General features: G+C 39.1%; 3 protein-coding genes across 11 annotated transcripts in view; 2 read left to right on the forward strand and 1 right to left on the reverse strand.

Moving 5' to 3' along the window:
* inppl1b (inositol polyphosphate phosphatase-like 1b) overlaps positions 1–1,324 on the reverse strand; it is a 31,954-nt gene extending 30,630 nt beyond the window's left edge. For all 3 annotated transcript variants that reach the window (XM_069694337.1, XM_069694335.1, XM_069694336.1), the window contains exon 1: positions 965–1,324. The gene's annotated coding sequence lies outside the window, so the exon portion shown is untranslated. The remainder of the gene's footprint in view (positions 1–964) is intronic.
* On the forward strand, positions 507–9,239 carry rab41 (RAB41, member RAS oncogene family). Of its 7 annotated transcripts, none has more exons than XM_069694370.1 (8): positions 507–694; positions 2,151–2,209; positions 2,739–2,792; positions 3,096–3,201; positions 4,136–4,247; positions 4,705–4,798; positions 6,060–6,126; positions 7,312–9,239. In XM_069694370.1, the coding sequence occupies exons 1-8, from the start codon at positions 616–618 to the stop codon at positions 7,374–7,376; spliced, it is 636 nt and encodes a 211-aa protein (XP_069550471.1). In that variant the 5' UTR covers positions 507–615; the 3' UTR covers positions 7,377–9,239. The 7 variants fall into 7 exon arrangements, with proteins under 7 accessions (XP_069550471.1, XP_069550467.1, XP_069550465.1 ...); XM_069694366.1 differs by lacking the exon at positions 3,096–3,201 and adding an exon at positions 3,711–3,816 and having other exon boundaries at positions 512–694; positions 2,739–2,801; XM_069694364.1 differs by lacking the exon at positions 4,705–4,798 and adding an exon at positions 5,213–5,306 and having other exon boundaries at positions 513–694; positions 2,739–2,801.
* A 744-nt stretch (positions 9,240–9,983) lies between these two features.
* stard14 (START domain containing 14) lies at positions 9,984–14,548 on the forward strand. Its single transcript, XM_069694371.1, has 6 exons — positions 9,984–10,383; positions 10,497–10,644; positions 11,372–11,475; positions 11,737–11,854; positions 11,956–12,008; positions 13,262–14,548. Exons 1-6 carry the CDS (start codon positions 10,210–10,212, stop codon positions 13,466–13,468), a joined length of 804 nt encoding a protein of 267 aa, XP_069550472.1. The 5' UTR covers positions 9,984–10,209; the 3' UTR covers positions 13,469–14,548.
* Positions 14,549–14,898: the final 350 nt, after the last annotated feature.

Raw genomic sequence — 14,898 nt, forward strand, 5'->3', positions numbered from 1 at the left:
AAAATAGCAGTCAAAAAAAATTAAATATTAAATATAAAATGCACAGTATATACAGTATAGTATATATCTACATATATTATATACAAACAACCAAGAAACACATACAACAGTGTCAGTTTCTTCACTAACAAAGTGAATCGCTCTTCATCTGCCTCTTCCAGTTTTTTTTTAATGTTTTCTTAAATGAGCCTCAAAAACACCAGCCACGTTAAAAGGTCTGCAAATATATCAGAATAAATTGCATTATAACGTAATTTGAGCAACAATCCAGGAGGTCTTTGTGTAAATATTTATTCTTCTTATACCCAAAATCTCATTTTAAAAAAAAAAAAAAAAAAAAATTTTTTTTTAACCTTTTTGCACCAACATCAAATGGCGAAAGGTTTTTATAAAATAATGGAATATAATATGTCTTTTTTTGTTGTTTTTGTGTTAAATTGCACTTGTTACGGTCTGTCAGTGGTTTTTGCCTCTTGGTTGCGCTATTTCGCTGCAGCATGCAGAAGAAAACAACAACGCTGCCGAGTGCAGGATAAAGATCCACTGTTGGTCCTCTCCGGTCTAGACAGCACATCATTAGCCGAGTCAGCTAGTTAGCGGCTTATTTTGGACAAAATGTCAACCACGACCGGCGGCGGAGAGTTTGGCAATCCTCTACGAAAGTTCAAGCTCGTCTTTCTGGGTGAACAGAGCGGTAAGTCGGGCACTACGTGCTTAAATAAAAAATAAATAAACCGAGTGTTAATTTGGGTCGGACGAAAAGGAAATGTTTTAAGAAGTGGCGAGATTTTTTTTTTTTTTTTTTTAGCTCACTTAGCTTCTCGAGGTAGCTTTGCGACTGGAGGGTAAAGTTATCCAACGAGGAGTAATAATAATAATAACACGTGTCGGCGAGTTAAGTCTTTCCGTGTCGGTGAAGCGTTTAAAAGAAAGAAAGAAAGAAACGAAAGATAATGAAACCTACCGACTTTCGCACCGGTGATGATGTCATTGGGTAGCTGTCGTTAGCTCGACGGTAGCTCGCCGCGCTAACCGCTCGTCCCGGTGACCCACGCCGAGGACGTGCGACATAAACTCCCCTTTCTAGTTACGTGCTCGAGTTATCTCCGCATTTATATTTGCTGCCAAAATTACAGAAAACGGACGCTTGTCGTCGTTGTGTAGTCGTGGCCATTAGTCTTGTGAGGCTGCAGCATCATCTCGCTTAAGCGTAGCTTAACTTTGAGCTACCGGATAAAGACAGCTGCGCTTTTTTTTTTTTTTTTTTTTTACTGAAATGAACACTTGATGTTTACTGCTTACTAGAAAGAAAAAAAACAAAACAAAAACCCCGAGCTAGTTGTCAAAACTTTAACACGGACACCATCTTCATTTCTCAGTGCAGCGTTGCACTTTAACTCTTTTTTTTTTTTTTTTTTTTTAGCCGCTTAGCTTCCTGCGAGAGCCACGTCGGCTGAGTGAGTCCGGCCAGCTCGGCCTTTTCCACGCATTTTATCTTCCGCCGCAGGGACCGACCCTGAAGTTTAATTCACCCTGCCGTCATTTTTCTATTTATTTTTTTTTAATTTTTTTTAGGGGACGTTTATAGTTAAAGTGTTGCATCACGAAATTTATAAAAAAAAAAAAAAAAAAAAAACTCAGGAGCCTGGTAGTAGTAGTATTTTTTTTATTTTTTTCAATTATTGTACATTTCCATACGTCGTGGCTCCACCCAGACTGCCAGCTCAGCGTGTGGGTTCAGCAGTCCTCGCTGCATCACTGATAATAGCAGTTCACTCACCATGTGATGTCACTGACTCACATTGATTTATTTATTTTTTCTTCTTCTTCTTCGCATAATCCTAGAATTTATATAATCTTGTGTATTTAATTTTACCAGGATCACATCTTGCGTTGTTAATAACACTTGACTGTGTTTCTTGGTTGTTTGTATATAATATAGATATATACTGTACTGTATATACTGTGCATTTTATATTTTATATTTTTACTGCTATTTTATTGCTTTTCTATTATTATCTTATTGCTTCCTGTATGCTGCCGTAGCGGAAAAAAAATTCCCCTCGGGGATTAATAAAGTAACTACCTAACCTAACCTACCTAACCTACTAAACAAGTGCTGAGCTGTTCCTGTGTTTTTGTCTGTACAGTTGGGAAGACCTCACTCATCACCAGGTTTATGTATGACAGCTTCGACAACACTTACCAGGTAAAAAAAAAAAAAAAAAAGAGATCCCAGCGCTGAACTAGTGTGCCAAGAAACAGATTTTAGTGTACTCTAATCCTTATAAAGTGTATTGTGGACATTTTGACTTTTTCAGCACAGACGTAATCAATAACATGAATTAACTGTAGCTGTTTCATGATCTTCCAGTAGCTAAGGTAGTGTGCATGACGACTTGACGATTTGGCATGAGTGGACTTGTAAATGGAACAGAGCTATCAAGAGTGCCGGGATAACCAGGATAAGACCTCAACCAGGTTTATGAAACCAGAATAATATGTCCACATGCGCAACTCATAATCACAATATTACAAAAATGTGATCATAATCAGGATATTGGTGCACATGTAAACACAATCATCGATGATGAACCCCACGTGTGCCGGTCTTATCATGACATGTCAAAATGTTGGGGAAAAGATGAATAGAAGAGGTTGAACATGTTATCTGTTTTTAAAAATGTTGTCAGTTAATGTGCTGATAATAATGTTTAATTGCATTTATTGTCTTACAGGCAACAATTGGAATTGACTTTTTGTCAAAAACCATGTACCTAGAAGATCGCACGGTAAGCCCTGTATGTTTTACATCATTTTCATCATTACCATCGGTGAAGTTTTAAAACTGCTAGAAACGCATGCATCTGCTTTTTACGTAGTAGCCACCATGTGTTTCCCTCTCACTATTTCACAGTGTTTTTTTGTTTTTTTTTACATTATACTAGATTTTGCTATTCATTTTGTTTAACTTGTGATCATGTCTTTAGTTCCCATCATTTTTTCAAAATTTTGTTTCCCTTCCATCCCCTGGCTGGATCATGAAATGCTCCCCCCCTCACCCATTCCCACATTTGTTTCACGGCTGGCCACAGATTCGGCTGCAGCTTTGGGATACAGCCGGACAGGAACGTTTCCGCAGCCTCATCCCCAGTTACATCCGCGACTCAGCCGCCGCTGTGGTGGTTTATGACATAGCCAGTAGGTATCATGGCCTTGCCTCTCCTCCTTGTCCTTCACTTAGTGTGTGTTACGGACAAAAAAACAAGAGCATTTACTAGCCTAGCAAACCCAACATGGACAGCATGATCAGGGTATATTCCAGACTGTTTGCATCAGCTGTAGTGATACTGAAGCATTTCTCCAGCATTGTGCAAGGGGGTCTGCACTCCCTAAATGCTGTTACATATGAGGCTGATGAAAGGAATAACAGCAAATGTCTACCGATGTCGCCTCATGCGCTGAGAACTGCCTAAATAATGATTCAGCAGGGTTTCCTTTTAAATGCCTTATTTGCATAGCACTCTTCATCTCTGAGCCTTTTGCATTTGAATTATTCTTCCCATTCCTCCATCAAAAAAACATTTTCATCTTGCTGCTTGGCTTGCCATTCTTTTATGTCTGTCCTATTCTCCTCTCTCTTGTTCTTCCTTTGCCTCCCTTTATCTCGACCGTTTTGTCTGTGTCTTCTCCTACATTCCAATCCTCAGGTCCGACTGCAGCTTTGGGACACTGCTGGACAGGAGCGCTTTCGTAGCCTAATTCCCAGCTACATCCGTGACTCTACCATTGCTGTGGTTGTTTATGACATCACCAGTGAGTCAGGGCTGTACTCCAACCTTTTCTATAGGGGTCTAAAGCAACAGGAGGGAAACTGTCTCGGGCGTACTTCCTACTTTATTTCTTGTTTTTAACCCGAACTAATTAAGTATATTTGCCTTCTTCAATTTTCTGAATACTTCTGCTTACTAACGCATGACTATAAGCTTTTCTTACATAAGATGATCTACCTCTTTAATGCCGAGTAATACCCACCTTGGCACAATTTTAGCTGTAGCTAACATAACAAATGTTTTATATTTTTGGGGCTACACTTGGCTGATGTGAACAATATATATATTTTTTTAATTTGCAGATCTAAATTCATTCCAGCAAACCTCAAAGTGGATTGATGATGTCAGAACAGAGAGAGGAAGTGATGTCATTATCATGCTTGTTGGGAACAAAACAGACTTGGCGGATAAAAGGTACATGGTTGTGTGATACGTGTGGGCGATTAAGATAATGTTTTATTTTATCTTTACAAAGATTGATAAATAGATTGTCATTTTATTATAATACTACAATTAGAAATGAAAAATTGAGTAGTATCAAGTATGGTAGTATATAAACTCTGCCAAAGCCTGGAATCCCACTTTTCTTCCCTTCATCCAATTTTGACTTTAACCATTCCTTGATATGTTGCATACTCCACTACTTAGTGAATTAAGCACTTTCATTTTTGTATTTTTATTTCTTATGATTTGATCATACTTCTGTTCTGCCTTTTGTTTCCTTAGCCTTACTTTTTGTTGTTGTTCCCCTGCCTGTTATTTTTCTCTCCATGTCATTTTGAATTTTTGTTGTTGTTGTTGTTGCGTTTCCCTCGACACCACCCTCCATGCCACTCCCTCCCACCCCTCCCCTTTCCCGGGACCATGGCAGGCAAGTTTCTGTTGAGGCGGCAGAGAGGAAAGCTCGTGAGCTCAATGTGATGTACATAGAGACCAGTGCCAAGGCTGGCTATAACGTCAAACAGGTTGGTGTTCAGTGACAGCAGGTCTAATACTGACAAATAGTCCTATTTCTAGCACAGGTCACAGTGTCCTTTAGGTCAGGGAGGCCCACCTGGGAGATGTAGGATGTGGAGCTCCTTTATGTATTCATTCATTATATGGATTAGAGTGTGTCTGTTGAATGAATGGTTGACATCTGGAGTCGATTTCCTGCTGCTTCATCTTTACTCAGCACAGCAGCCTCTCCTTTTGTCTACTTCTCTGTCCGTCTCGAGTTATGAACTAACTTCTCTTTTTCACCCAAAACAAGTCTGTGTTGAGCTCTCTTTGTTTCTCTCTCCATTTCTTCCCGCCCTTTTGGCCCGTCCTCTTTGCGATCTTTCTTTCCATATCTGTCTGTTCGTCCATCTGCACCCCTTCTGCTTTTATCGGAGCAGACAGATCACCACGGAGGAGGGCGAGCAGAGAGCTAAGGAACTGAATGTCATGTTCATTGAAACCAGCGCAAAGACTGGCTACAATGTCAAACAGGTAGCGATTCTGTTTTCTCAGGGTAGTTGAGCTTTTTCTACTCCTAAACTCTACGCTTCACTCCCTCTGCCTCCCTTTCCCCTCTCATGGCTCATACTGACTTGTGTTTTTCTCTTGTAGAGGTGTCAGTATGGTGATCTGCACAGTTTTACGACTGTTGTGTTTATTTCTGCTCGAGTACTTTTTGTCTGATTCACTCAAACTTTCACTGCAGCTTTCGAAACATTTCCGTGAAGATAATAGATCTGCTCAGTGGAGGAGGGTTAGCATGGCAACCTCTACTTTTAAGCCATTCTGTCAACCAGCAATGAAAATCACATTTTGTATCGCTGCTTAAACTTCTTCTTATGTTTGCCATTATTCAATTAGATGTTTTATTTAGGGGTGACTAGTCATGACTTGTTCACTTCTTGGACAGTAGAGCTGGGTGATAGGATGATATATACCATTCAAAATCAAATTGCCTACAGCCAATACTTTCTATTCCAAGTTAACCCATAACATTTCACTGAATGACAAAATACAATTAAGAGTTTGGAAACTGAAGTACACAAAAACAAACGTTCCTGTTTCTCAGTTAAATTTCAAGGAAATGTTCCATGTCATGATATTTCAGTACTGAGACAAGGGCATTTTATTTACCATAACAGACGACTGTATCTATATCATCCATCTCTGTTGGACACCATTTTAATTTATATCCCATTCTAGTTGGAACAGCTTCAAATGTGTTCGTCTTTCTTCTCACTTCAGCTGTTCCGACGTGTTGCTGCTGCATTGCCCGGGATGGATAGCACTCCAGAGAAAAGCAAAGAGGACAGTATCCTTTTCAAGTTGCTCTCAAAAGAAGTTGTTGTCATACTATTGTCGAGTGATTATCACCAGAGCTCTGATGCTTAAATTTGTAGAAAATTTGGCAAACTGGGAATAAGTGCTTCTTAGTTTACGGGGCAGAAACGGGAAAATAGGCGCTTTCCCACCAAAGAGATACTTTTTCATAGTTCTAAGAACTGTCGGAGGAAGAACACCCTCTGTTCGTGTCCACACTGCAGGAACGAAGAACCATTATAGTTCTTAAACATTGTACGGTGATAGGTTCACCACTTTACCGTGCTGTCAGACAGCCCTTACCCACAGCGGAACACCGCCATTATATTGCCCTCTTCAAAGCCACCAGACTCCCTTGGCAAAAACAGTAATTTAACCTCACAGACATGGGAGTTGCTGGTTTACATCTGCCTTGATCAGTTTTCCTAGTTTGTGTTATTATATGACTTTGGTTTTGTTTTAGCATGCTAATTTGGATCCAAACTAACAACAAAGTCACAATGACACCAACAAATAAACCGAATAAGACATCAGTAAACCAGCAGCTCCCGTGTTCTACAAGGTAAAATGACTGATTTTGATAAGGGAAACCGGTGGCTTTGAAGAGGGCAATATTATGGCGCAGTTCCCTGTCAGAAAGGGCTTTCTGAAGGTAAGGCAATGCTGTGAAAATACTTTAAATATAGTGTACACATGTACAAATTTTGCTTCTTAGATGGGCCTTTTTTAAGTGGCCAAAATAAGTACATTATTTAACCTCTGTGCAGCTGTGGCTCCCTGCTTCTCCAAAGTGGGAACGTGCCGACCCCTATATTCTCTAGGTAATACTCTAACTATAGACAAGTACCTCATACAATCCAAACTCTCTATCATTAGCCTTCAAAATTGGAACAAAACACAGATGTATGATTATTGTAGTTAAATGTCAGACAGAAGATTTGTTGCCAACTGCTGGTCGGCTCCTATTTACGGTGCCTATGTAAACAGAAAAAAAGCACTTTAAGGTATGTAGTTCTCAGGGTAGCTCCCGAGTGGTTAAGTTCCTCTCAGGGAGTCCCCTGAAGTGGTCGCTGCAAAACCACTAAATGTCAGTGATGAGACGACAGATAGCACTGCAGAAAATATTGAAGTAAAATCTGCAATTCATGGACAATGTTGCTTAACCAACTTCTCTCAGTGATCGACATCAAATTGGAGAAACAGCCAGAGATGACTGTAACCGAGAGCAGCTGCTCATGCTAGTAGACCTCACCCCCACCCAGCCAGTCTCCTCCCCACCAACAGCTTGTCTCTCAGTGGCTACTCTCTCCACCCTTGGCTCACTGCCTCTGGGATGGAGGACCTATCTTTTTTTTTTTCCCCTTTTCAAACTCAGTGACTTTTCAGAGTAACCGTGTGGATGTGCATTACTGTATTGAAACAGATTATCTGGGGAGAAAAATGGTTCAAAAATAAACATTAAAAATAAGGAATAAGTTAAATGATATGTTCAGATTTTCATCCAGTTGCATGGCATTATATAGGATTGCAGACTGACATAGCTAACCGCTGTTGAGTTATTGCACAGTTCAGATTCTTAGTGCTGTTACTCTTGTCGTTGTAAAGTAAAACTGCTTGGGATTATTTCAATGCGAGGTTGAGTTCTCTGCCCTTTGTTTTTTACTTTTTTATTTCAAATGCCTTTGCCTGAAATGATTCTATTTCTCGGACAACTGATAATTCCTTGACTTTGTCTTATTTTGAGGAAGTATAGGCAGGATCTTACACCAGTGAATTTACATCATTGCAAACCATTAAATTACCACATCAGGCTCAAATTAACCCTTTTCATTAGGTCAGTGGAACCATTTATTTATACCCAACACATCTGTAGACTGAAACAGTGTGTTGGAAGACCACACTAACATAATGTCAGACCATATTTAAAAGAGTGCTGCAAAAGAATGCTTAGCGAGGAAATATCCATTATCATTTAAGGGAAGCCAGCCTGAATTCATGAAAGCGGCTACTAACCTGAAACTTTGTCTGCATTAAAACTATAGCAACTGTCTTTCCAATGTTGTTAAATTAGCTGCACGCCTACTAACACGTCTGAGAAGGAGTCTGCGGTTATTAGATCACCCCAATGTATGAAATTTAACACACACAAAAAGCCAGCGTTTAGTTTTTCCACATTGATGGAGAGTTGTACCCACCATCTCATCGACAATTTGTGTTGTGTTGATTACACTATTGCAAGAACATGCAGCATGCTCACCATGCAGGATTTATATGGATAAGAACACAGATGCCTTGCTTGTTTGTTCACCAACGTTGTGCACTGAATCAAGCCACAATATTGTAAAATATCAAAGAAGCCTGCTGACTGGTTCATGGCTTCACTAGTCGTTTTGTAGAGCTGGTAGATAGACGTCCTCAGACACAGCGAATGCTTACTAACACCCTTGCTGTAAAAAAAAAGTGCAGAGAAGTTAGTTGCAATATCCTTTGCTGTATTGCTTATTGCCTGTGTAGGACTGTTGGGGTTTTATGCGTTTATTTATTTTGTAACTTGGACATACAGATAACATTGTACGCTTGACCAAAAGTACAGAAGCTGACACGCATGCTGAAAGTTTATTTTATTTATTGTTTGCGTGTCCGCTGGGGCTCCACCTAAAGGCAACATTCAGGCCTGGTGATGTTATTTTTCTCCCGTATAGTCAGCAGCTTGGTTTACAGTCCCATGTTAAGGCTGCACCGTCTCAGTGTAACACAAACCGACTATTAGCCATAGCACAACAAAAGACACTGGTCATTTGCTGTCGCTCGTTTTTGAAATGTCAGCTTTTTAATAATGGATTTGAAAGTTTTAAGTATTTAATTACATCATGAACAACCATTTTAACATGAGCAGCTCTTCTATTACTTGTCACTGACTAAATACTCAGCTTTGTGCTATTCTAAATTGTGTCTGTCCATTTGAAATATGATGTCTACTCGTGTTTAGCAACGTTTGTGTGAATAATGTACTATTACTATCTTATGTATAAAAAGGAGAGTTAAAGAAACACAAGTGTAGGCCTATCACATGGAATAAAATAAAGATATTTCACCAAAATGTAACATCTGCTGTCCTTTTCTTTGTGAAGCCTAGTGTCCGGAAAAGCTCCATTACACACAGTTGACAAGTCTTTTGTTCCGATCGTCAGTACAGTTTCTAATCTACAGCACACAGAACTTGAAGTGAACGTGAAAAGCCCGTCAGATGTGTGTGTGTGTGTGTGTGTGTGTGCGTGAGTGTGTGTCAGTCACACGTCACCAAGGTGGACTGAAACTACTCATTGGGCAATACATCACATTCATGAAATGTTACAACATGTGTGTGGCCAATGTTGCTTTACACTTCAGACAAAAAATAAAATAAAAATGGTTTGATGTATTTCTGGACAAAGCTATTGAAAGTGTGTGATTAAAATAATGAATTAATACAAGCCATGCATCAGTCCAAGCATCGACATCCCAGCGACCTAATTTTCCTAATATTTGACTCACAGTTTACTGTTCTTTTATATTTATAGTGGTGATGATACTCTGGATGCATCAACACTGAGCAATTCTCACCTACCCACTCCCCCGAGCTGCCCACACTGTTCAGCCCACTAGGTGCTCCTTTAACACTTTCTGATTATAACGACAACAAGAGTGCGCTTCTCTGAACTCCTTATTTCATACATCAGTTTCGACGTTTAGTATGTGTTAAATTGCTGCGGTGTTCACCAGAATTGAACCTCTCTTGTCCTTTCTGCGGGGGCGGGGCAAAGCTTTGGTTTTCTTTTTCTTTCCGCACACCTGGATTCAGGAAGTGCTGTGACGTCAGCAGGAGAGGTGTTTGAAGGAATGGCTCAAGAATTTAGCACAAAAATCCTGCTCGACTTGATTTGTGATCAGCGCACATATATTCGTGTCGGCACAGCCAAACAAATACAGAAGCCTTAAGTCTCCTCAGTCGGAAAGGTCAGACACACGTTGCACTGGACCGGACTTGTGAACTGGAGATTTTTTTTTTCTTTCTGCTTTTAAAAATAAAACAAATATGTCTCAGCAGTCGAGTATTTTACCAGGTGAGGCGGCCTTTGCTGAATTCAGAAAGCAGTGTTTATCCACCGACAACTGGCTGAACAAGTACGACAACTATGGGATGCAAGTGTGGGTCGAAGTTAACCCTACAAATAAAGGAAATCACGTCCCTAAAATCCACAAGATCAAGGTATGTTAATTTGAACACTAACTTGACGATATCTATTTGAAATGATCGACTTGACCACGCGTGTCTTTGGATCTATTTTGAACTTGAGCATTGTGTGTCTGTGTGTGTTTCAGTGTAAAATGACAATCAAAGATGTGTCAGCTGCGACCATGTACGACGTCCTTCATGACGGCCAGTACCGGAAGAAATGGGACCCCACCATGCTGGAGAGTTTTGACATCGCCCGCCTCTCTGATAACGCTGATATAGGCTACTACTCATGTGAGGACTCCTGTCCTATGTATTCCTCTGTGTGTTTGTGTCCCATCTGGAACTTGTTGATCTACAGAGTAGGCAGTTAAACCTGCCACACAAAAGAAATAGAAACACTGAAAAGGGAAAGTGCATATATTGATATTCAGGGTTTTGAATATCTACCTTCTTTTTTTTTTTAAATGGATTAAAAATACTATTTCAAGATGGTAAATTATTGAAAAATCTGAACAGATTTTAGTTTTGAAGAAACTTTTAGCATAATCTTGGCAATATTTTTATAAGCAATAGCTATGTTCTTTTTTTTTTTTTAAAGTACTGTACACTGTAGATAACAGAATAGAATTTACTTTTTTTTTTTTTTAGTCACACAACATAAACAATGGCATCATTATATAACCATTGGGAAGAAATTCTGACTACTTCTGTAAACATGTTTTGTTTTTTGTTTTTTATCCATTTGTAATGCACCTAAGTGTCGTTGCTCCGAACTTCCATTCCTACTAAATGAAAACCTGTAACTTGTGTTGATACTTTTTGTAAGCTGACGCAGCCCTCAGGTATGGAGACCGCCTGGTTTCTTGTTACATGTGTGTATTTATTACCATAGCAAAGGTGAACTTGAATGGATTCGGTTGGACAGTGAAAAACTCGACTAACAGAGGAAGTGTGCTACAATAACACCACATTTGAGTCTTTTTTTTTTTCTGTTTTTTTTTTTTTTTTATCTCTGCAGGGCTTTGTCCGAAGCCAATAAAGAGCAGAGATGTTGTGACTCTGCGTTCATGGCAGGTGAATGATGATGAGTACATTATCATTAACTTCTCCGTCAAACACCCGGTACGTCAGCTCCTCTACAAACTCCAATCCACACAGCAACCACTGCCTTGAAAACTTACCGTTTCTACGTCTCCTTGGAAGCCTATTGTCTGTTTTGTGTCCACAGATTTTTTTTTTTTTTAAAAGCTACTTTACGTACAAATGCATCTTCTCTACTGTGACAGTCTGCAAAAAATGTCTAAATTGCATAAAGTTTTTATGTAAAACTATTCAATTGCAGTTTTTCTTACAATTCTGCCAACTGTTTTGGTTCAATCACAGAAATACCCTCCTCGCAAAGACCTTGTGAGAGCCATCTCCATCCTGACTGGCTACTTCATCAAGCCCACCGGACCAAACAGCTGTACTTTCATATACCTTTCACAAGCTGACCCCAAAGGTAAAAACTATATCCACCGATTGATGTTCAAACTGAGGATTATTGCTGATCGTTTTTAGAGCTGGTTTTAAAAGTGTATTTGTATTTTATTTTTTTTCGAGGCTCTCTTCCAAAGTGGGTGGTAAACAAAGCATCGCAAGTTCTCGCTCCTCGGGTATGTAAAGCATTACACAACTACTGTCACAAACCCGTTCAGTGAACATTTTTTTACTTCTAGTAAACAGCCGAGTTGAAAGTGATGAGGATAAATACATGAGCTGACTGTGTGCTTGTCCACGAGGTGATTTTGCGACTTGTTTAAGAGGTGTGTCCACATGAGGGAGTGCGGGTTTCATGTGTCTTAAAGGACAATGGTTGCCGTAGAAACATGATTTAATTGCCTGTCCTGGTAAGGCTGATGTGGCAGAACTCGTTCCCCAAGTTTCATATCTTCAACAGATTAAAACTATTCAGACCAAAGTGCATCAACGCATGTGTTCGTGAGAAACTGCCATTGAGAAACTCATGCCTAAAGCACTGAGCTTGTTTACTTCTGTATCCTAACAAATAAAAAAAAGAATCCTAAAAGGGTAAAAATATCAAAAAAATCTAAGACAAGAAATAACTCCAAGTCTGTAAGTAATTTTAAAAAATAAAACCAGGTCATTTTTTTTTTTTTTTTTTTTTTTTGGAGCGGTAAACAAAGCACATCTAACATGAGATAATTATTCGTTTAAAAATGTTTTTAAAAAGTAAACAGTCCAGGTGTCTGCTTGCTTAAATGGCTGGAGTAGAGTTGCAGCAAACGATTCTTTTCATTTGAAGTTAATGTGCCACTTATTTTATCCACTCTTCATTTTGTCTAAAAGTACAGCTGTATTTACATTTGAAAAGGTGGAACCATTGGTTTAAATGATTGAATTATTTGTCATTTAACTGATTAGTCAAATATTTATGGCAGAAAACTGATATACAGTACATCTACCTACAATGTCTTGAACATCCTAAAATCAGGCTGACAGAGCAGCTCATAGTTAACAGTTACGTGCATAAATTTAAAACCATTCCACAGCAGACGACTGCCTCATTTTTACTTCTCTCGATACAATCAGTATGTGTAAATCATAACTGATGCGGAGAGTTTTGTTTGATGAATAAGATTCTGCGCACGATCTAGAAGTCAAAAATTTATGTTCCATCTCTGATGACATAGTATTACATTCAGCTTTTACGTAAACCAGGTCAGCGAGCTGTAAAAAGTTCTTCACAATCAGTAAAACTCATGTAGCAGCTTGTCATGTAATCTGTCACTCAGTGATTTGTCACCGGCTTTACCGTCACCCTTGTTGACTGAGACTGAAGGTGTGGTGTAATCCTCATTGTCCAACTGCACCTCACTGATTATTGTATAATTTATTTTCCTTCCAGGTGATGAAGAGCATACACAAGGCGGGACAGAACTACCCAGAGTGGAAACGGCAGAACTCTCCCGACCAGAAGCCCTGGCTCTACACAGAGCAGAACACCCTGCCCGTGATGGACCCCGGCAAACTGTCAATACAGAGATCAGACGAGCTGGAAAATGTGGACGAAAGTTTCACGATGGATGTTCAGGACAGTGAGGACAGCAGCTAAATCACATCAAAGTGATGGGAGGAAGGGTGGCTGAGAGGGAGATAGACTGGAAGAAGGACTGTATTTACTCACAAAAAACAGTAGCACTCGAGACCTGCAGCTTTCTAACCAGATAGAAATGAGCACAGATTAAGTTGCCATTCACTGAAGTACTTGTTGAAGTAAGCTAAACAATTCCTCGGTGTTCACTGCCACGGTGTCACAGTGCACAGGGTTGGAAGTGTTGGGGTTTTCAATGTGACCTAGTTGCAGCACTGCATTCACAATGTGTCATCTGTCGGGCCAGTTATAGTCACAGCTACGTAAAATACTCGCGAACAAAGTGAAGGGAAATGAAGCCTAGTCGTATATTAAATGACTGTGAATGGAAATAAGATTAGGTCACTCTGACTTTTTATGAATTAATTACTTGTTAAGACTAACTGGAAACTGTTTTAACTAGCCCTTTTTTCTTCAGAGCCTGTATTTGGCAGACAAATAGAAGCAGTCTCTTTTATTTTGTTCACTCATTAATATGGTTTCATGGTAACAGTTTAACATGAATCCTGTTTGGGTGAAAAAGGTTTTGGGTTGATGATATCAAAAATAGTTTTTAAGCTTTATTCCACCGATATTGTTTTTGAATGTGAACGTTTTATTGGTAACTGCAAGTTCACTTTTTTTTAGTTGTGTAGAGAGCAAATGTGCTCTATTTTCTGTTTTCTATGTGTAATGATGAAGACTGTTTGAAGCTTTGTTGCAGATACTCAGATGATGTGCAATAAAAATGTAAGTCAAACAGATGTTAGACTTGCTTTGGCTTGCAAGGAGGGGATCAGAATGAACATCAAGTTTGGTTGTATTAACATGTAAAATGTACAGAGCAAATTTAGCTGAAGGATTAGCTCAACCTTAAAAGGTATCTTTTTACATTTATTTATTTGAAGTGATTAAATTCAGATGGAGAACAGACTCTGTTATGAAACACTGCAGGCTGACACCAATCGTTTTTTTCGTCTTAAGATATCTAATGTAAAGAATGCTGCACAGCTGTGACTTTTCTTAATAAACCTCACGAGGTTAACATGCTTCAGTACTCACTGTCCTTGTCTGCATTCCTCATTTGTGACTATCAACTCTCAAGAGAAACTAGCATATGAAGTGGAACAAGTTTTGCTACTTGAGCCAAGTTCATCTCCAGCTCTGCTGCAGGTTCTTCAAAAACACAAAGACAAGGGTTACAAGAGTTCAAAACTGTTTATTCGTCCTCTCAATCTCATGTTCACTTTATATATATATATATATATATAAATATATATATATATATATATATATATAAAGTGTTAATATATATATATATATTTAACACTTTTACGTCATTAAAATAAAAGTTAAGCAAAAGGAGAATCAGAAGTTGTTTCATTTTGCAAAAAGGCGTATGGTACAGAAGA

Source organism: Brachyistius frenatus, unplaced genomic scaffold (genome assembly GCF_029030835.1).
Source record: "Brachyistius frenatus isolate BFR_SWC_R1_liver_20210118 unplaced genomic scaffold, ASM2903083v1 Contig_17, whole genome shotgun sequence".
NCBI lineage: Eukaryota > Metazoa > Chordata > Actinopteri > Embiotocidae > Brachyistius > Brachyistius frenatus.